Below are 21,149 nucleotides of genomic sequence, written 5' to 3'. Positions count from 1 at the left end.
ACAGGGAATCCCACATTGCACATCCCACATGCTTTACATGCCCATGTTTTAGAAAAAGTGATATTGACAATTAAATTCTTAACTGTCTCTACTAGGAAGTTGCTGAATATTTAGTGTTATCTATCTTGGCAACACCTCAGCTGAGATTTTTCTTTGTCAGCTGTCCTTAATCTGTTTACCTTCCTGAGGAGAACAAGAGAATCTCTTGAAACTGTTCTATCAGGCGCTCTTGGATACTAATTTGGCTGCTGTGTATTGATAATAACAATTTAACTGAAAATGCTTTTCAAATTCCAAGTAAATAATATGTGAAAAATATGCTTTTCAGGAATATTTGCACTAGATACAGGCTTAACATTTGATTTTCCTCCCAAAACTACAAAATAAAGGCTGGATTGATGCTAGTTTAGTCATCTCCTGTAAATAAAATATAAGGCACTTACCTTTTTTTAATTTTAAGTGGTGGGTAAAAAGTATTTCACTCTCATATTTTTTTGATCTGTGTTAAATTGGTTATTGAGAGGTAACTGGATAAAAAGTAATTGAGAAAAAGTCAGGTTTGTATGAATTTCTATCACTTCCGACCCCCTTCTGGAAGAACAAATAATTTTGGCTCTGTGGCATACTCTGCTGGAGAATATTGTCGGTATAAGCACAAAAATATGCGTGCCATACTGTCAGAGAGGTTGCCACTGCTTCTTCTGTCAAAAAATAGACGTTTGTGATTCTAGAGAAAAGCAAGTATGAAAAATGAGTCAACAAAACTGTTAATGTTTTTCCAAAGTATAAAAATCTTGAAATACCAGCAAGAAATCCCTCAAAATCATGGTAGAAATTGAGACAAAGGAGAGAACTTGTGGTTGACCAAGATAGCCTCTATTCAGATGTTATTGCTGGATGTCTCCCAAGGTTTTAAAAAATGTGAATGTTCTCCACTGTTTATTAATATTCTATTCTGAGACAAAAGTGGAAGTTTTGGGGGAAAAAGTCTGGTTCAGATGTTAAGTGTAACCTCAGTTTTCTTGCAGAAGATTTGTGTTCTGCCTTCTCAGGGGTGGGTCTTTTGTTTCTGCTTATTAATCAATTCTCTGTTTTTTTTTCCTTCAAGATATATTAATCGCTAATGATTATTTTAAACAATGTTGCCAACTGATTGCTTTTTTCCTACCCTGTTCAGGACTCTAAAAACCTTAGATCTACTGGATGCTCCTAAATGCATCATGATTAAGATAGTTGTCCCCATCAGGAGGGCTTTCTTAAATCATTAAAAGATCTTGAAATACACGTCAATTTTCTTTCCAAACATATGGAAAGATTGTCCAGGTAATAATGGTAGAAGAGCTTATCTAAAAACAGAGAAAAAAATTGTCGAATTAGAGGTTATCCTTTTAAAATTTCTCCTTCAGGAGATGGAAGTTTAGGATATTTTTGTGACTGTTGAATTAGTCAGAAGGTTTGGTTCTGTAAAAGATCTTTGAACCTACTTGGTAAAGGCTGGGCTGCTCTTGTTTTCATTTCACCTAAGCAGTGCCACTTTTGCTTGTTTCTGATTTTTTCCTGAAACTGGAAAATGAGGAGAAAACTCATGTGCTTTTAAGACTTCTTTGATATTGTTATTTTCAGAAAGTGGGGCCTCTGGGCATTTGAGGGTCATGACTATTGGCACTATTAAGTATATGAGGCATGAAAAAATAGCTAACTTTCTTTAGCTGCTTGTACTCTTGACTATTTTTCCTTTTTAGAGCTTTTTGTAGATAGATATGTGCTTTACACTTCCTTCTTATTCAGGGATGCAAATAGCCACTTCTGGCATTTATCTTGGGAAGCATTAAGCTTTGAAGTGAACTGCTGTGCAAAGGATACTAGCTGAAACTGTAATTAATGTGAATCAGAACAATTTTGTGTGTTGAAACTCTCCTGTGCTGGGTCTGCTGTTTATACTAAAGTTGTTTTATACTAAACCTGATCTTGCTCATGATGCAGAGTTCCCTCTTCTCCAGGTGAAAGTGGTTTTCTTTGTGTTGTTGGAGGTGAACTGGGAAGTCAAGAATGATCAGAACAAGAATTACAAGTGGCATACATTGCTTCTTACAGTCATTTGTGCCTTTTATTTCCTGAACCTTAACAATTTAGAATAGCAGAAAACAAATTATTCCAGTGGAAATACCTATTTAAAAAAAATTTTTATTGTGACAATAAGGGACAATCCAGCATGCAGTGTCTCTCTTTTCTGGGACATGGAACAACTGTACAGTTTTCTAATAAGATGAAAGTATTAAAGTACTTTTCCAGAATTGGAATTTTTAGTCACCTTCTCTATTGGCTTTGAATAAAACAGACACTTCAGGCATGTGTTTATAGTGTTTCAAGTTCACCTGACTTAATTCTCTCAGTAGGCAAGTCTAAGACAATTTTGTTTTGTATTATCAGAAAATGTTAATTTGTTCCCACTGCTGTTTAGAAGCCTATAGTTCTATAGGGATTTTTAAATTTCAGGCAGTACTCTCCATATCTTTGCAAATCCTCTCTTTCATTCATCCAAGTGAAGAAATACCCTGGGTTGTAGCATGACACCTTGTGTTTGCTTTTCATTGTGCTACAAGAAGTTTTCTTCCTTTTGTGATGAGAAATATTTTAAAAAAGCAACCACAAACTGCCCCTTTTTTACTGTTGAATTATAAACTGAATATACTGAGGTTTTTTTTAAATTGCAAAGACTAATGAAAATTGTAGAAACTATATTTTTGTAGAGATTTTTAGCTATAAAAGTACTACATATTCTTGTGTATTGAAGACTTCTTTTCTTCATTCTTCTGTGTGTTAATCGACTGCAGTGGGTGTCACAAGGGCTGAGTTGTATTTTCTCCTGAAAACTTTTGAGAAATAATTGTGATATAGAAATTGGAGAAAGGACATAACAACTAGAGCGTGGCGAATGTGTGCAGGGAAAAGGAGAAAACAATAATAGAGCAATAACCCATTTAGACAAATGGAAGGATAGGAATGGTGAAGAAGGGTTATGTTTTTAAATATTTTTGTATTAGTTTAGTTTTTGTTTTCCCATGAACTGAAATTCTAGGTTTTATTTCTTTGTTGTCTCAGCCAACAGACTGAGTATCTTTGCATGGTGTGATGGAGAGGCTGTGGTGGTGATTCAGAGGTGACTGCTTGATGCAAGGGCAGAATTGCATTTTCTGTACTCCTGTTTAGAGTCTCACTTTTGTAGTGACTCTAAATGCCTGTGTGTTGTTTTGTATAACTTTACTGGTTTTTGGGGAAACTGATAAGGAGGAGCAGTAAAATGCAGGCACTGAGTTCACTGAGCATCAGTTTTAGATGTGCAACTGAAAAGTAAGTCATCATCTGCCTGGAGTTTTTTTTATTTTTCTTGGTAATATCAGTGAACACTACAAATCTTTGTTTGGAATAGCTTTGCTTTTATGATATTATTTTTATTACTGAAAATATAAAAAGAATGGGCTATTTCTTTAATGCATTTACCAGTACATGATGGCTTTAAATTCTTGGGTTTGTTTTAAGATAAATGCATGTGTTTATAACTCTTCTCGTTTTGTTTGTTTGTTTGTTTTCCCCAGAATTTAAACAAGCAAGCCTATGATTTGGCAAAGGCTTTACTAAAGAGGACGGCGCAAGCAATTGAACCATACATTACTAATGTAAGTGCAAACAAACATAAAAATCAATATTTTCTGTAACTGAACAGTGTTATAAAAAGAGTGAATTGCATGAAAAATTGAAAAGGGCTGAACAAGAACTTTTTGCAGGTTGTCATTTTTCTTTGAGAGAATGATTGTATTAATGAAGCACTGCATAACCTGTCCTTTTGAGTCTAATTCTTTACCATATAGAAACTATTAAGTACTTGAGATTTTGGAAATGCAATGGATAATTTACTTCCTACTGTCTTGGAAGATCTTGTAATTCAATCCTTAGAGTGACTGGAATACCAAGTGTATTTATATATGTTGTTATGATAAAAATACTTAAACACATTGTAAGCAAAATTTGTCTTTTAGTATGGAGATAATACAATTTAGAGTCAAGAGAATTGAAGCTAGAGCAGAATTTTAGTGCTGTTATCACAGCAGTAGAAGAGGAAGCAGTCTAAGAATAGATAGTAAAGAAGAAAACTGAGTGAATTGAAGATTGTAGCAGAGTTGAATGTAGGCATCATGGACACTAATAGAAGATGGATGAGGGCAAGTAAAGATCAGAGAGGAGTATGCTCTAACTTGAGCTTCACAATAGGAAAAAGAATAACTCTTTTTAAGCAGTTGAGGATTTAGCAGATCTTACTGCATCTATCTAAAACCTCAGGAGCTTGAAAACACTGGAGTACCTTAAATGCTTTCTGTTACTTTAAGACTTGTAACATTTAGAAATTGGGTGCTTCCTAAGATTTTAAAAAATCCTCAATAAAAACTCTTTCTTCAAGCCTACTGTTTGGGAAGGTGTTGGTGCATGGTTTTGTTCATCTGTAAGGTTAGACTGCAAACTGGGTGCAGTTTTCTTAGCTTTCAGGAAGTCTGTACAATAAGAATCTTCCTTCATAGGAAGAATGTACATGGAGTCTTTGTTTCTCGCAGGAGAGGTATTTTGTGGTTTTGAAAATTTTCTTTCTTGAGATAGATTCAAAACACAGTATCAGTTAGTTTCCTAACCAGGATTATATACATTCAAGCAACTCTGTATCCTGAACAGCAAAACATTTCTTCAAGAGAGTCTTTAACTTACAGTAAAATGCACTATAATATATATATTCCTCTTTAGTTGCCTCTTACCCATCAGAGAGGATGTAGTTGAAAATAGTCAGGAAATAATTTCTTTAATGGGAAGTATGAAGTTTCTCTCAACTATGTCAAGTTTACAAAGAAGGAATATTTGCTTCACAGTTCATTATGCTGCTTGTAAATACAAATTCTGGAACAATCAGTTATAAACTCCTATGCTTTTACTTTCAACTCCTTAACCTGTCAGTGGCATAGTGTAGTAATTAGCCAGTTGTTTCAGCCTTGCTTTAAATGTTAGAATACTTTTGAAATGATGATTTTCAATAGTGGAATAACTCTGAATATAGTCTTACTATAAAAAGATATGATGCACTGAAATTCCTTTAAAGTTGTGTTTCCTAAATTATTTTTAGGCCTGCTGGGGCAAGCATTGTGTTTAATGTGTTTTCCTTTATGTATAACACCTGATACGAAACAATGATATTTCAAGATTTCTGCTATGGAATTCTGATCTGTGTGTGTCACCTTCTATCCCTTTTCTTTTAGAAGTGAAATTAATGTTGTAAGATTAAATGTGACTTAATGTTTTAGGATTTAGAAGAGTGCATGTATGCTCTCATGCTTAATGTATAATTGGTTTTGTTTCCCAGTTCTTCAATCAAGTCCTCATGCTTGGTAAAACATCAATTAGTGACCTGTCAGAGCATGTATTTGATTTGATTTTGGAGTTATACAATATTGACAGTCACCTCTTGCTTTCTGTACTACCACAGCTCGAATTCAAACTTAAGGTAAACACACTTTCTATATACCATTATTGTTTTGTTTTTTTCCTTAACTGACAAGTTCTTCAAATTATTTGGCAAATAGAGCTAATAACTATATGTAAAAATTACCTTCTCTGCATTGTTTAAAGTAAAAAGCATACAGCTCCTCAAAAATGAAATTTAAGTTCAAGTGTAATCTACAGTGTGTGTATATATTTGGGATTTGGTTGGTAAATGGTTTGAGCTTGTATATTTCAAGCAATAACTATTTTTTTGATTACTTGAGGGCTTGACCTGTTTTATTTCTGGGTTTACTTATTATTTATTGTGAAAGACCTCATACTTTGGACAAAATTATTAGTATATATATTCAAATTGTAGTTCTGTGACAGATGAAAGAAGACACCTGGAATGCATCAGGATGACTTGTAGCAATTGCTGCAATGTCTTAGGATTTTTCAGGCTTGTTTCATGTCTGGAGAATAGCTGGTGCTAGCTCTTTATTTTAATGGGTATTTTTCTTTTTGACTTCTTTTCAAAATGTCTCCATCACTTGGACAAATGTGATAAAACGCATGAGTTGGTTCTCCCTTTATTTTGCACTACTTTTATTCTATGTGTTGTTCCACAGGGTTTCTGTGAGGACTGTGATTAGACTAGTATTACTCTCTATGTGATCTGTTACTAAGCTTGAGGGGCTGATGTGCAATGGGCTTTTTGTAAGTTTGAATGTATTTTTATTACAGAGGACAGATTTTAGGTTTGTAGCACCTTTGGCCTCTTCTTATGGTAATATATGTTATCACAGTGGCTCGTTCATGCCAATTACTTTTCCCTAATGTTGCTAGGCAAGCACGCTACACTTGCTGGATGAGGGTTTTTTTCAATGCCTTTATCGTTCTGTTCACATTTCTGAGGGAAATAGGGTTCAATTTACTGCTTGCTGTCTGTGTCTTCAAGTAGACCTTTTTTCAGCCTTTAATTCTTGTTCCTACAGATGGTAAATAATTATCGTTCTCACTTCCATAAAAATAGTACTTCTGCAGCTGAAGGTGTTATTCAGGATATTTGATCTTACCTGCTGCCATAATAGTATATAATTGCAGTACTTTTCCCATCTGTAAGTCCGCTGAAATCTGCAGGTTCTTCAATTGTCATCCTCCTCCTTCATTGACTCATGTTCCATGATTTTCAGTACTGATGTAATTTTTGAATCTTACTTTATTGGAATCAGTCTAGTAGCCAATGTCAACTTTTTGTTTGTTTATTTTGTTTGCTCCCTCTTTACCCAGGGAAAAAATTCTGGTCTCTTTTCTTTAGCTAGCTGATTTCAGTCCTAAGCATTTCCATGTTTTCTTTGTACTTCTTAATTTACAACACATTTTTTTCATGTTTGCATTTCTGTTCTTTGTTTAGTGTGCTCTTTTCAGATGATGTACATGTATTTTGTTGCTTTCTGTCTCCTTAGTGTATTTTTGTCATTGTGGTCTGAACCCTTAAAGGGCAAGTGGTTTATGCTTGATGTCTACAAGATCAACTTTAACAATGTTTCCAGGAGATATGTAGGTTTTGATAGCTACATTCTTACCACTCTTATTCCTTCTTGTCTTCTTGAACTTAATATAGTTTGTAGCTATTCCAAAAGCACTGTAATCATTTGTTACTCCATGTGTGTGTTTTGATACTTTAGGTTATAAGAAGAAATTATATTTGCCTATTTTTTCCCATTGGCTGTCAAATGACCCATCTTTTAAAGAAAAAAAAAAAAAGCACCTCTATTTGGAATAGGATACATCTGGTTTAAATTTTGAAATGCTGTAACTGGTTTCCCAGAGAACTTGTGGATACGTCACCTCTGGAAGTGTTTAAGGCTGTACTAGGTGGTGCTTTGAGCAACCTGGTCTAGCAGAAGGTGTTCCTGCTTATGGCAAGGTGGTTGAAGGATGTCCTTAAATGTCCCCTCCAACCCAAATTTTATGGCTCTAAATGAGTTGAGGGGTCTTTAAGATCTTTCTGTGGTGAGAAGAATATTTTGAAGATAAGTGTTCTAAAATATTAATGAAATATAGTCAACCTGTGTTTTTTGTGAAATCAGCACAAGTTCATTCTACATGCAAACCTGCCAGTGATGATTAAATACTTTCCACTCCAACAATAGCTTTAGCTTTATTGTGAACAGCAGCAGCTAATGTCAACATTTTTTTAAATTCAGTTCCAGGTAAATAGCTCATTAGTGTGTTGAGAAAAAAGTGTGATTTCAATGAAACTCAGATTGATTATGGTTTAAGACAGCCACAGTTTTTTATTGCTTCAAATGAAAAGAAACTAGACAGCAGTAACACTGTTAAGCTTGGTGAAGCCTTGGTTTAGGTGGCTGGTAAAGGAAAAAACATGCATGACAGGCCATACTGAAAACTGGGAGAGGGGAGTTGTTTTTTTCAATAAAGGTCAATTAAAATCAACGATACAATAGCCAAGAGCTTCAGTGAGTCCTGCATATCATTCAGAGCTGGACTCAATGATTTTGTCTTTTCTGGATTTGGCACATAGTACTGTGTTTCTGTATGCCCAGTTAAGGAGCCTTGTCCTTCTGAGCTTGCTTACCATGGACTACTAGGTATTTAAATTAAGGTTTGTACAGTATATTTAGATGAAATATGTAGTTCCAGTGGAACATACAGTTTTTGTTCTATGAAATTGTCTGATACAGCTCTTGAATACAGAGTTGTGGTAACAGAAGGCAAATACTCCAGTAATGCTTAAGAGGTAGTGGGACAGTTAGTGTTTTCCAAGATCTCATATTGCTGCTTTGCTGCTTAGGAGATTTGTATTATTCCTTAGCAGATGATCATAAAATCATAGAATACCAGGTTGAAAGGGACCTCAAGGATCATCTGGATAAAATTTTCTTGGCAAAAGCACAGTCTAGACAAAATGGCCCAGCACCCTGTCTAGCTGGATCTTAAAATGTCCTATATCAGGGAATCTACTATTTCCCTGAGGAGATTATTCCAATGGCTGATTGATCTCATGGTGAAAAACTTTCCTCTTGTGTCCAGTGTTGAAGGAAAGCTGTGATTGTCTGAACAACTGCGTTGTGGAGATGTGCCAGGATGATCTCATCTTGCATGCACTGAACACAGGGAGGGGGACATAGTATCTTTACAAAGACAAATTGAATAATTTTCTCTATATTTTTGAAAATATGCATTTCTTTTTAGTTGGCTTCAAAAGCAGTAAGTGAAAACAAATTTTGGCTAGATGAAGTACACTCATGGCAGACTTACCTGAGAAAGACATCAAGTGCTCTGGCTCACTTGAAAGCTGAGATGCAAGCTTGGTTTCAGGTGTGAAATTGGCTAGTTCTGCATGAATTTGAATGGATTCCTCCTGGTATGAGCAATGTTACCTCTAGTTGCATATTCTGTACATGAAACAGGCTTTCTATGTAATATCTTATTTCTTTGCTTCTAAACATTTAGCCTTGAGAAAAGGAGGCTTGAGGGAGATCCTATCACTCACTCTACAACAACCTGAAAGGAGGTTGTAGCAAAGTGGGGGGGTTGGTCTCTTCTCCCAGGCAATTAGTGACAGGACCAGACAAAATGGCCTCAAGGTGTACCATGGGAAGCTTAGATTTGGTAATAGGAAAAATTTCTTCACTTAAAGACTTGTCAAGAATTGGAATAGGCTTCTCAGGGAAGTGATGGAATCGCTATCTCTGGAAGTTTTGAGAAGGGAAGTGGATGTAATAGTTTCTTTGTAAACATGGTGGTGCTTGATTAACTGTTGGGCTCAAGGATCTTAAAGATTTTAGTTTTCCATTATGACTCTATGATCCTGTGGTTTTGTGGTATGCTTTGAAAATGAAGTGATGATAGTTTTCTCCTAACCACCAGGTGAGCTTCACTGAGCCATCTCCTCTGCCTTCTGGTTGATTGGTGGCTTGATGGGAGTTTGAGGATGTAAACAAAAATCTTTGAGTTTATGACTCATTGCCTGACAGGATCCAAATCTCTTGCTCTTCATCTCCATGAAATTTTTTGCGCTCTTTCTATCAGGAAGCTGTCTGGTTTATCTTCATGTGTTTAGGGTTGTAGACTGTCTCTTTGAGTGGGGGTAAAATCCAGGGATTTTTGACCCATGTGTAGAGGGGTCTTAATATGAAACTTGTGAGGAAGTTTAGATGTCTCTGATACTGTTGAACCTACTCACTATTTGGGATGTAAACGATGTGGCCACCTAGTGTTCAAGCACCTTGCCATTTTGGTACAACAGTGAAGGCACAGGTACAGGCTTTCTCCCTGTGCCATTCCTCCTCCCCCCTGGTAGGCTGGATGGAGCAGAAGGTTGAAAGGGGATATGTGCTCAGCAATAAAAGGCCAAGGGAAGGAGGAAAGGATTAATTTGTGTTCATGCTGTTTGTCTTCCCAAGTGAGCCCTATGTGAGACCCTGCTTTCCAGGAACTGCCAGGACATCTCCCTGCCAGTGGCAGGTAGCAAATCAATTCCTCTTTTTGCTCTGTTTGTACATATAGCTTTTTCTTTACCTACTGAACTCTTGTTCTCTTGATGTATGGGCCTTTTAACCTTCCTTCCCTTCTTCTCGCTGTTGGAGAGAAGGGACTTGGGTGAGTGTTTGGCTTTTGGCTGGGGTCAACCTGCCCTAGCTCTATAGATTTATGTAAAGAAAAAGCTCCTGTGTTCTCAGGTGGCAGAACTCTGTTGTTAAGCTCTGTGAGAACTGTGTGAAATCATGGTTGCTTCTTAGTAGTAATTTGGTTTTTGCCTGATTATGGAAAGGAGTCTGGGAAATTAAGAAGAGAACGAGCACTATATGCATTTAATTTAACCTCTTCTGTGAGGGTCTATAATTTGTTCCTGATCTTGGCATTTTAAGATGGTATGTTTAGAGATCTAGTACTGACACAGAAGCACTGTGGGTTTGGGAAAGAGCTAAGAATGTATTATTGCATAGGTCAGCTTGTAGAAGGAAAGGAACTTTTTTCAGATTTCATACTTGAATTTTAGAAATTTCTGTTACAGAAAGCAAATAACATTTAAATGTTCAGGAGAATGGAAGGCTCATGAATAGACTGTTTTGGAAATAATTGTCATGTGGTTTAGGCTTTTATCTTATTGTTTTACTAAACCAATATGATGTAATGAATAAAATCAATAAAAGGTTGACTTCTTATTTTACAGCTGCCTTTCTTTCTGGATATGGTAATTAAAATTTTCAGAAGTTACAGGTTACGTGTCCACATCTTATTCCCAAATCTCTCCAGGTCCTGAGTGCTGCCTATTCTTTTGGACTCGGTAGTGGTAACAATCTGACTGGCTTCAGCTGCTCTTACTGACAGACTCAAATATCTAGGCCAAAGAGCAGCTGCCTGTGTGCTGGGACCATGTATGGGGAACTGAAAATATCCATGTTCAGTGTCAATTTGTATTGATAAGTCATGACAGAACACTATTAGAGTGCTGGATTTACTTAAGAGGTGAAAGGTGCGACTTTTCAGAGTGTCTCATAGAATGGAGAAAGATTGAGATTTTTTCAGAGGTTGATCCCTTTTTTTCATCTTCAGAAAAGGAATGGAGATTAAGTAGAATAAAGGAAAGAGACTGTAGCAGCAATGTAATCATTCAATAAGAAGTACAGGTTTATTTTTGTTACCCCTTGGAGAAACCAACATCAGGGTAAAAAAATTTAGAAAGGACCAAATAATTATGTGCCAAGGTCCATAATCACAAGTACTTGTTGTTTCTACAAAAGGACTAGAAACACAAGTGGGTTGTCTTATAATTGGATTAGTGACTGATACAGTGAAAGCTTCTTCTGCAACTAATTAATTAAGGATATTTTAGGGTTTTGTTGTTTTGTGGGTTTGTTTTGTTCTGTTTGGTTGTCATATTTTTCCTCTCTAGTTCTGACTGTATAATTAAGTAGTTGAATGTTTAGTGTGCTCCCAGCTCTTCCACCTGGCTCCTTCTTCCACATTTTGGAGTGTCTTGCTCTGAGTCTGTGTTGGTTCTCTAAAAAAATTCAGAGATGGTTAATATTTTAATGTTTTGTTTAAGCAAGAGAGGATAGGATGTAAGTCATGAAGGCTGGACTAATGTAGCCCAAAAAAAGAAATTAGAAGTTCTTAACCATGCCCCACAGAATAAGAATTTGTAGTATAATGGGCTGCAACTCATTAGGAAAAAACTATTATTTATTGCAGATTGAGAAGGTGGTCGTAGAATGCTTTCAGTAATGTCAATGTGAATGATAATTGGAAAAAAATTGGTCAAATGCAGAAAACCATGTTAATGGATTTGCTGTTGGTGCTTTGAATACTAAAGTGTATTCAAAAGAATTAGCCTTTTGTAATGTAGTAATATATCACTGTTAGAAATCAGTGCATCCTTCACTTCTCTTGCTCTGTTACTTTAAGGATTTTACAAATTATTTTACTGTTCTTAGGGTTCTGAATTAAAGACATGCTGGCAAGTGTTTCAGCCCTTTTATGGTATTGAGTCAGGAGAAACAGTTTGTCTCTAAAACTGTGGTGTCGTATAAAAGAATTCCAACAGCTATATTGTGCTCTTATTTCTTGTTCATGTTCAAAAGGGGATGCTGAACTAATAAGAATTCAGAGATGCTAGAAAAAAAACCCAGTATTTTACACAGTTCTTAACTTTTACCAGAAAAAAAACCTGGGAATAATAAGGGAATAGTAATATCAACTAAGCAATAGTCTGGCCTAATTAATATAAGTTAATTTTCGCTGCCCATTTTCAAGGAATTGTTTTAGCCAATTGAGTTTTCTCCCTTTTCTTTAATAAGAAAAGGAAAAAAATTAAGATGAACAGTAAGTACACGCTAATTGCACAAATGTTAACATATGTTTCTGAAGTATGTATTAAGGTTTACATTCTGTGTGTTGAATTAAAGAATGTAAAGCAAAACAGTGATAAAACAAGGCCTTCTCCAGTATATTTCCACTATCACTATTCGTGCTCATTCTCCATATAAAAGGAAGACTCTCTGTTGTACCTCAGCAGTTTTGAATATAGGCTCAAATATAGGACCACATCCTGTGGATCTCAGATCTTGGGTACTTAATCTGATGTTCTCTAGAAACTTGTATTCTAGAAACTGCTATTTTTGACTAATATTTTTAATTAAGCAATTAAACACTGTTCTATAGAACTGTAAACCAGACAAGCAGAGACTAACTTCTGTAAGTTTTGTGTTGTGTCTGTACAGGTACATACTGATTTCCTAACAATCAGTCAACTGTAAATAAGTGTTAAAAAGATGTATTTTTCACCAGGCTTTGTTCACAGCATTTTTTGTCTCAACATTGTTCTTCATTTTCACAGTCTTTATTATTTTATCTTCTCAAAAAAATAAATAAGGGTCTTTGCCTTGAGATAGACATTTGTATATAAGAGAACTCTATTAAGCTGTATTATGATATTTCTAGAAATATGTAAGTGCATTGGTGTAAAAACTGTACAAAAGTGAACTCTGTTTTTTGGGTTAGTTTTTCTTTTAACGTTAAGAAAAATCTGTTCATTTTCTAGAGCAATGACAATGAAGAACGTCTGCAGGTTGTAAAACTTCTAGCAAAAATGTTCGGGGCAAAGGATTCCGAGTTGGCATCTCAAAACAAACCACTTTGGCAGTGCTACCTGGGGAGGTATATTCTGGTTTAGTTCCCTGTCTAGGGAGGAAGAACATTCAGTGAAGTCAAATGCAGTTTGTTTGGTTTGGTTTTTTTTTTTTTTTTTAAGTGACACAGCTAAGCCCGAATTCCCTCCTACTGCTTTATCTGAGATCTGGCAGATAATGCTAAAGCAATTTTACACATATCTTTCACATTTGTCATTCTGCAGTGAACATTTACAAATCATCTCCTTAAATGCTCATTTTTTTCAACTAGCTTTGTTGCCATTGTCAAGAAAAATTAATACTTTAATTTCTTCACAAGTGAAATTATTCAATATGGATTAATTTTAAAACAGCATCAAAGGATGTTTTTAGTAACAGGTGATATTAAAACAAATTTTGAGGCTTTTATGTACAGTCTTTGTGTATGAGTTTCTATTTTTTTTTAATGGTAGGAGTACCTTAAAAAAGTATGTAGTATTTATGATGCTGCAAACATACTTTGTTTTCTGTTTTTTGAAATATTCTGCCAGTTTGAGATAGAAAATACAGCTGGAGCTTATAATTATGAGAAACTCAAGTTTGGCTACCATAAAGAAAATATTTTTGATTTGAGTAAAAGAATACATTCTAAAAGTTATTGCAAATGCCATAGTTTATTATGTAGCTTTCAATCATCTAAAGCAGAGTCCTCAAAGAAATGCTACTTTTGAGAATAGAAGAAACTTAATTGAAGCAAGGTATTTTGCATGAAAATATTTAACTATTTAAAACATGAACTGTCACCAAAAAATACCACATCTGATTGGGCCCAAATGAAAATACTTCATTGTGTTACAGTGTGATTATGTGCAGTTCATTCACGATAACTGTTTTCTGCTAGTTACGGATCGCATATATGCATTTACTACTTCTAAAGATTTTCACAAAGTTATAATAGCTGTGTTATTGAAGGAAGCATTCATAAAAATCTCTTGATTTTTTTTTTTTTATTGAAAACATACCTGGCTTTTACTAAAACAGGTATTCCTTAAAGTCTATTTAGGATATCTATTTTGATAAATATTTCAACAGCAACAGTGTTCTAAAATTACATTTTTAATTTCTTGCATACCAAGGATTTTGAGGATAGCTTGAAAATGCATTTAATTTTGGAAGAGTTGTCTTCTAATTGCATCTAACTAATTGCATCAACAGTTTTGTTATAAAATGACTTACATAAAAATTAAAAATGTGAAAATATTAGTTTTCAAGCATCAGATTGAGTTTGGTTTTCCAAAAGGAAATCCAATGAACTTATCCATATCAGAAGAAATATGTAGCAGACTAAATGTGCATTTGTTTGTTGTCTGTTGTGCAGTACAAGGAGGGGATGAATGTCACAGTCTTAAAAAATTTTGAGTTTCTGATACATGGCTCATGGTTAATTAGGTGTAGCATTACAGAAAAGGAATTAAAATATATCATACATCTTTCTAATAGTTTTTTTGTCTGGGAGTTTTTAATGAGTACCAGGAGAAGATAATTCTTTTCATGTTCAGAACATGAATCAACAAATGAGTATGAGAATTTTTTTTTAAGCTAAAGACAGTCTGCTTAATACTGTGAAATCGGAGATGCTGTATGCATATAACCATGCATGGGAAGCATAAAAAACATTTTCAGAAGTATTTGATGTTGTGTAGAAATTAACAGATTGCTTTGGTAGAAGTGGAATTTTTGTTGTAATGCATTGTCTTGTTTCTAACTAGGTTTAATGATATCCACGTACCTATTCGCCTTGAGTGTGTCAAATTTGCAAGTCACTGCCTTATGAACCACCCTGATCTGGCAAAGGACTTAACAGGTATCAGTTTCATTATAACATTAAAATACCATTTTTAAGACTACTGGAAGAGTCAAAAAGACCAGCTGTAATCCTAAGTAATGCTGTCAGATATTGTGGAGGACCTAATTGATGGTGGAGTTCTAAGTCAAAGTCTCTGCCTTTCAGTGTTGCTTCTCAGCCTGAGGGGATTGTACACAAAGAATGCGTCCTCTGGGGACATCTCTCTCCCTCTCATACAGTAGCACTCCCATTGCATTCCCATCCACTGCTGAAATTAAGCACCATGGGATCAGGTAAAGATAGTCCCGGTGTTTATTGATTAGGGTGCATAGGGGAGACTTAAGTTCCACAAAGCTGAAATGTTTAAGTCTTATACAGCCACTGTCTAAAACATAAGAGTCCTCATAACTGACCACAGCTTCACAATTCCACCTCCTTCAGATGAAACACAGCCTGAAAATCAGGAGCTCTGTAGGAAGAAGGCAACTGGCATCAATGGAAGCCTTTAGTATTTGCTGCTTCCCATGTCTTACTAAAAAAACCCGTGTAATTAATGAGAATTGGTTGGTTTGCTTTGTAGACTGTATCTTCCCCTGATCATTAAATTCCTACTTGTAGTTTTTTTGACGCAATATCTTTGCCTAGTTGGTCTAAGGAGGGAGTTAAAAGGACTGTGAAGTGCATGGGTTTGCTCTCCTGCTTGCTGGGTATTTGTCAAATTGGACACAAATAGAGGCAGGCTGGAGTCACCCTGTAGTTTCAGTGTTATCCAGAGATTAGCTCAGTTGGTTGGAGCATGGAACACCATGGTCAAAGGATTGATCCTCATATGGGCCTTGTGGGTCCCTTCCCAGCTCAGAATATTTTGTGGTTCTGAATTAAGCCAGCTTAAAAACCTCAAAAGGTTCTGGGTCTTTCCTTAATAGACTGGTAAAAATGTTTTCATTTTTAATTATCAGAATTGTATTTTCAATTTATCTTTTTTTTACATTGCAGAAAGACTTTGTGCCCCCTCTAATGGTATCCTCTGGGAAATATAATTTTGCTGGCCCCTCCTCTCCCCACAGTGCTTATCAAAGCGAAATTGTTAAAAAATTTCTGTGGCTCATTGGTATTGGAGATGAGAATTGTTTTGTGTAATGGCAGTATTTTTCATTTATTTTAGTTTATGTTTCTGTGAAACAATAGGTTTTTTTTAAAAGGCTTATTTGGATTTAAAATTTCACACCCTCCATAACTGGAAAACATTATTTTGAGATGTGCTCTTTTGACACTTGGGCTGATTACTGTTAATGTTAATGGCTAGTGTTTCACATGAGGCTTGAAAATTTTCACTGGTCATTGAACAGTCATGAGACAATAGTAACTTCTGGTTATTTCATTCAGAGTAAAGTTGGAATTTGCAAAGTTTCTTAAAGTTCTCAGCATTGCACTGATGTATGCTGTGAACTGTGATACTAACTTCTGTTAGGGTGTTCCTACCCTTTTGTACTTCTAAAATAGCCTAAAATACAGCTAAAAAGAGAAATTAACTTTGCCATTTTATTTGCCAGCTTTTTAAATTGGCAGTAGGTAGCTAACAAATTTGACCCCTAAAAGCAGAAGTTTTTAGGCGTCAATAGAGTAAGATTATTTGTGTTAGCAAATGAGTAGCAGTGTACCAGAATAATCTAGCAAAGTTGTTTAAGATGGATAAACTATGATGTGTCTAAATAAGCATTATAGTTTGAAGTACCTCTTGATTTGTCCCTGCTTACAATGCTTACATGGATCATACTGTTGAGCGTTCCTGGAGTAGGTGAACTAGATTCTTTGTGGATAATACAGAAGTTGTGAGCAGGTGTGCAACTAATGTGCTCTAGGGGCCAAAGGGAGTGGAGTCTGCAAGAAGAGAGTATCTTCTAGCCTGATGAAAGGCTTTAAAATGTGTATGGTGTGGTCAGCAAGTTCTCAAGCACTGTCTTTTCTACTCTACAGCTCCAGTCCTGCTTGGTTATGATAGTTGCTAATGTATACATAGTGTAACTACTATAAGAAATAATAATAAAAAAATTCTAGCCACATAATTAATATTTCAATAATTCCAGTAATATATATCTTTAATATTCTAAGCAAATATGAAGTTTTACTGACATTCCAGTTAGTCTTGGAGAAAACTATTGATTTCTTACTGCTGATGCTTGAAACAGAATAAAATAATTGTTCTGTTTCAAGAACAATTGGGGGAAAGTAGCTGAAGTTCTATACTTACATTTACTCATGTTTCCCCCCAGAATATCTGAAAGTAAGGTCACATGATCCTGAGGAGGCCATACGGCATGATGTTATAGTATCCATAGTCACTGCTGCTAAAAAAGATCTTTTGCTTGTCAATGATCACCTGCTAAATTTCGTCAGAGAAAGGACACTGGACAAGCGGGTAAGATATAATTAACATGGAAAATAGGTGTTTTATACTTCTAAACTGTAATATTCACCTTTTTTAAAATCAGCACTTCTAAATAATGCTATACTGATTTTAAATTACAAATAAAAACCAATATAAAGTAAAAAACCTTGATGAAATCTATTTAGTGAGGTACCTTCTTCTCATTCCTAGAATGCTACATTTTTCATTATGCTGTATTTTATTTAAGATGATATGATTTAAATAATTAAATTGGCTGCAGCATGACAATGTTGTTCCAGTTGTCTAGTCCAGTAAAAATTTTGAGTCAAAGAAAACCTTTGTAAAACATGCTAGCATTTTTCTTAAGAAATTTTTCAAGCAGGTTTGAGAACATACTGCCTGTATTGTAAATTACCTGCTTTTAATTAGATCATTGAAAGACTGCAAACCGGGGTGGTAGTGAATAGTCTTGAATTTTAGTTTAGATATATTGCATTATTTGGTAAAATTTATGAGGTTTGCTACTTAATTTAAAGCATAGTAAACAGGTTTGTTGATGGCAAACTTTAAAAATTATCGCCTAATTTTTTTTTTCATTTGGTGTTATGTTTTTTCTTGTTGCAGCCATAACAGAAATTCAGATAGTGAGTATGGAGTGTGAGAAAGGGTGTTGGCTTAAATCTGTAATAATTCTAAATTCAAGAGGCATACTTCTATGGTAGTTACTGGTTTTGAAAGGCTTTGTGTAATATGATGATACGATGCAACATATGTCCTAATGAGAAACTGTTGCACTAAGAACTCAGTTCAACTTTTTTGTGAATTAAATTATGTTATTTTGGTGAAGTTTAGGAAATACCTAACATAAAATTCTACAGTCTTTTCAGTTTTGAGTTTAGAACTGCTAAACTGGCTGCTATTTCTTTTTGTCAAGTGGAGAGTGAGGAAGGAAGCTATGATGGGACTTGCACAGATATACAAGAAATATTCATTGCAATCAGAAGCAGGAAAAGAAGCTGCAAAGCAGATATCATGGATCAAAGATAAACTTTTGCATATATATTATCAAAACAGTATTGATGACCGGTAAGTTAATTGTAAAAGCTGGGTGTTTTAGTGTTGAAGTGTTATAACTTGCTATGAAGATCTGTTTTTCCTTTGTGTTCCAGTGCTGATGAGAAAGAGGAATCTTGATAATCCTGTATGTTGTATAGCTGCAGCCAAATGTTGACCTGTGTTGTTTTCTTCTATTTTATTATTTCTTATTTTAAGGCCAAAAGTGGTTCTAAAGGGTGTGAGGAGTTGGGATATTTCAGAAGTCTTAGGTGTACTTTGCCACTGCTTCAGTAGAGGGGATCTTTGTTTAAATATCAGTAATGTGTTAATTTTTATGTTAAAATTTAGGAAGTAAACTTGCTTGAATAATGTTGGTTTAGATTTGCATGTTGTTCCTGTACGTTTTAAAGATAGCACGTGTAGTGACAATGGGCAAACTATATCACTCTGCAGAAATTTAGGTTTCTGTAGCAGAGAAGCTGTGAATTAGGGCCTTCTCTTGGATTTGTGGTGAAAGCAGTGCTTGTGTCATACCAGCTGTAGCCTTGTATATGGTTGTTGGTATTGAACAAGAGATGGTTACACATGGATAACAAGTTTCGGAATAAGTCTGCCTTGACTAATCAAGGTCATAGTGTTGGCTTTGGAAATGAGCCTTAACAGTGTGTTTGGATACAAATGGTGTTGCAAACCCATAGAAGTCTTCTCAAAATGCAAAACTTCAAAAAGTTACCTTCAAAGCAGGTAGTTATTTCATGGTGCTGTGGAAATGGACTGTCTGGATCCTTAAATCCAGTGGTGTTAACCACTGACGTGTTTCTTAAACTTTTTTAACTAGCTGGATTTGGGTTTTGATCACCTGCTCCAACTGTGCATAAGGAGTTTTGTTTTCTTTTCCAGCATTAGCATGCATGATTGTTTTTAACTGTTTGCTCCATTCTGTTAATACTGATCTCAGTATTGGACCTCAGTCTTGGACTTAGTATTTAGGAGTAGTATGTGGGCTTCTCTTTTTTTATTTTCTTAGTCTTTTCTAGGTAACTGTCAGGCCCAAACCTCTCTCTCCTCCTTTTTTCCAAATAAGGAGCTTCATATTACACAGAAGCTTTTAATAATTCCCTTGGGAATATACCTGCATTTATATTGCAGAAGCAAAAGACATGAGATATACTCAGCCTGTGGGGAAGGGACCAGAAAAGGGTGGAAGGAAGTCAGCTCCTTACAATTGGTATCTGAATTCCCCTTCTGGGCTTCATGATATTGTGGGTTATAATCAACATGATATTTCTTTTTTTATAAGCATTATTATTAGTAGTGGCAGTATTATTTTAGGGCAATTAATTTGAGTCAGTTCATGAATTTATCCCAATATTGACTTGTAATGAAATTAAATGATAACATCTTACTGGGTTGGTAATTAGTATCTTTCTTGAATTGTTTGGTTTCTTCTAGATTAATGCATATGATTTTGATAATTTTAGGAGATCTAATGCCAGCATTAACATTGCGTTTTCTATAATGAAAAATTTCTGTTTAATTTATGCTGAGTTACATCAAATAACTTGAGCTTTAGGTTTTTGAATGTCCCCATTTTTTTATGCTATAACTGATGTCTAGATAAGGCTGAGAATTTTTCAATTGATGTTTCAACAATTCTAGGCCGTGTTCTTCCTGCCCAGCTTAAATGTCTTAATCCTGTCTTTCAGGTTACTTGTTGAACGCATTTTTGCTCAGTACATGGTCCCTCATAACTTGGAAACAAATGAACGAATGAAGTGTTTGTATTACCTTTACGCAACACTGGATTCAAATGCTGTGAAGTACGTGCTGCTTTTTACTGCTTGCAAAATAATTTTTAATACAAATGTTATTGTAAAGTAATTTTGAATTTTTATCAGTAGCCTAACTCAGTGGACAGAAGTATTTTGTAAACTATTAGAAAAAAAAAATAGCATCTGTTTTTCAAGTGAGATTTTGAAAAAACCCAAAACTTACAGGGTGTTTTCTAACAAGATGCAGTACATTTCAACCATAAGCAGCTAAAAAGCATAGTGTCAAGGATCTGGAAAGAAACTTGAGGGCATCTCAGTCCTTTCATGTCTGCAAAGAGATAACACAGATATGGTATATCAGCCCTAAATCTTACATGACAACTTCATAAACTGCTTGTTGCAGAAGCCAAGGTGTCTTGAGAAGAACTTATTTGTTTGTCTTTCCTCCTTCATTATTACTGTGTTATCTGCCTTCTCCAGCTTAAAATGGGTGCATGCATGTGAATTTGACTTATAACAGTTATACTGCTGTAATGTTCACAGCTGGATTGATTTTAGATAGTTTTACTTTGTTTTTCATGTGCTAGTATTCAGTCACTTGAAAACCAAATAGAGGGTCTTTCTTTCCTGTGAAAGAGACCAGAAAAGGCTTTGTATATGAATGAATGCCTTAAGATCCCAAAGCCTTCCAATACTACAAAAACAGATATTTGAATCCCCTGAATATCTTGTATTGCCTGTCCAAAGGTACGGCAACTATAACAAGCTAAAATTATTGGTAGTATTCTAAAAATAAAAAGTTATTGTTCTAGTAATTTTTAGTTTAGGCTAAATGAAAATGCAGAATGGATTCTGTAAAGTTACTTGTTATTTCAGGCAACAAGTAACTTCTGAATTCTGCAGTTCTTGTACTCATTTTAAAGATA

General features: G+C 35.1%; 1 protein-coding gene across 2 annotated transcripts in view; it reads left to right on the top strand.

The window, feature by feature from the left end:
* The window catches only part of PDS5B (PDS5 cohesin associated factor B), a 99,007-nt gene that overhangs the window by 32,570 nt on the left and 45,288 nt on the right, over positions 1 to 21,149 (top strand). For both annotated transcript variants that reach the window (XM_084201485.1, XM_084201484.1), the window contains exons 7-13: positions 3,597 to 3,677; positions 5,402 to 5,542; positions 13,094 to 13,209; positions 14,930 to 15,024; positions 17,280 to 17,425; positions 18,330 to 18,481; positions 20,158 to 20,271. In XM_084201485.1, the coding sequence (XP_084057611.1) occupies positions 3,597 to 3,677; positions 5,402 to 5,542; positions 13,094 to 13,209; positions 14,930 to 15,024; positions 17,280 to 17,425; positions 18,330 to 18,481; positions 20,158 to 20,271 (845 nt within the window). The remainder of the gene's footprint in view (positions 1 to 3,596; positions 3,678 to 5,401; positions 5,543 to 13,093; positions 13,210 to 14,929; positions 15,025 to 17,279; positions 17,426 to 18,329; positions 18,482 to 20,157; positions 20,272 to 21,149) is intronic.

The sequence above is a fragment of the Fringilla coelebs genome (genome assembly GCF_963513975.1).
Source record: "Fringilla coelebs genome assembly, chromosome: 2".
NCBI classification, from domain to species: domain Eukaryota; kingdom Metazoa; phylum Chordata; class Aves; order Passeriformes; family Fringillidae; genus Fringilla; species Fringilla coelebs.
The sequence above is the reverse complement of the archived record's forward strand: the minus strand, read 5'-3'. Positions and strand labels throughout refer to the sequence as shown.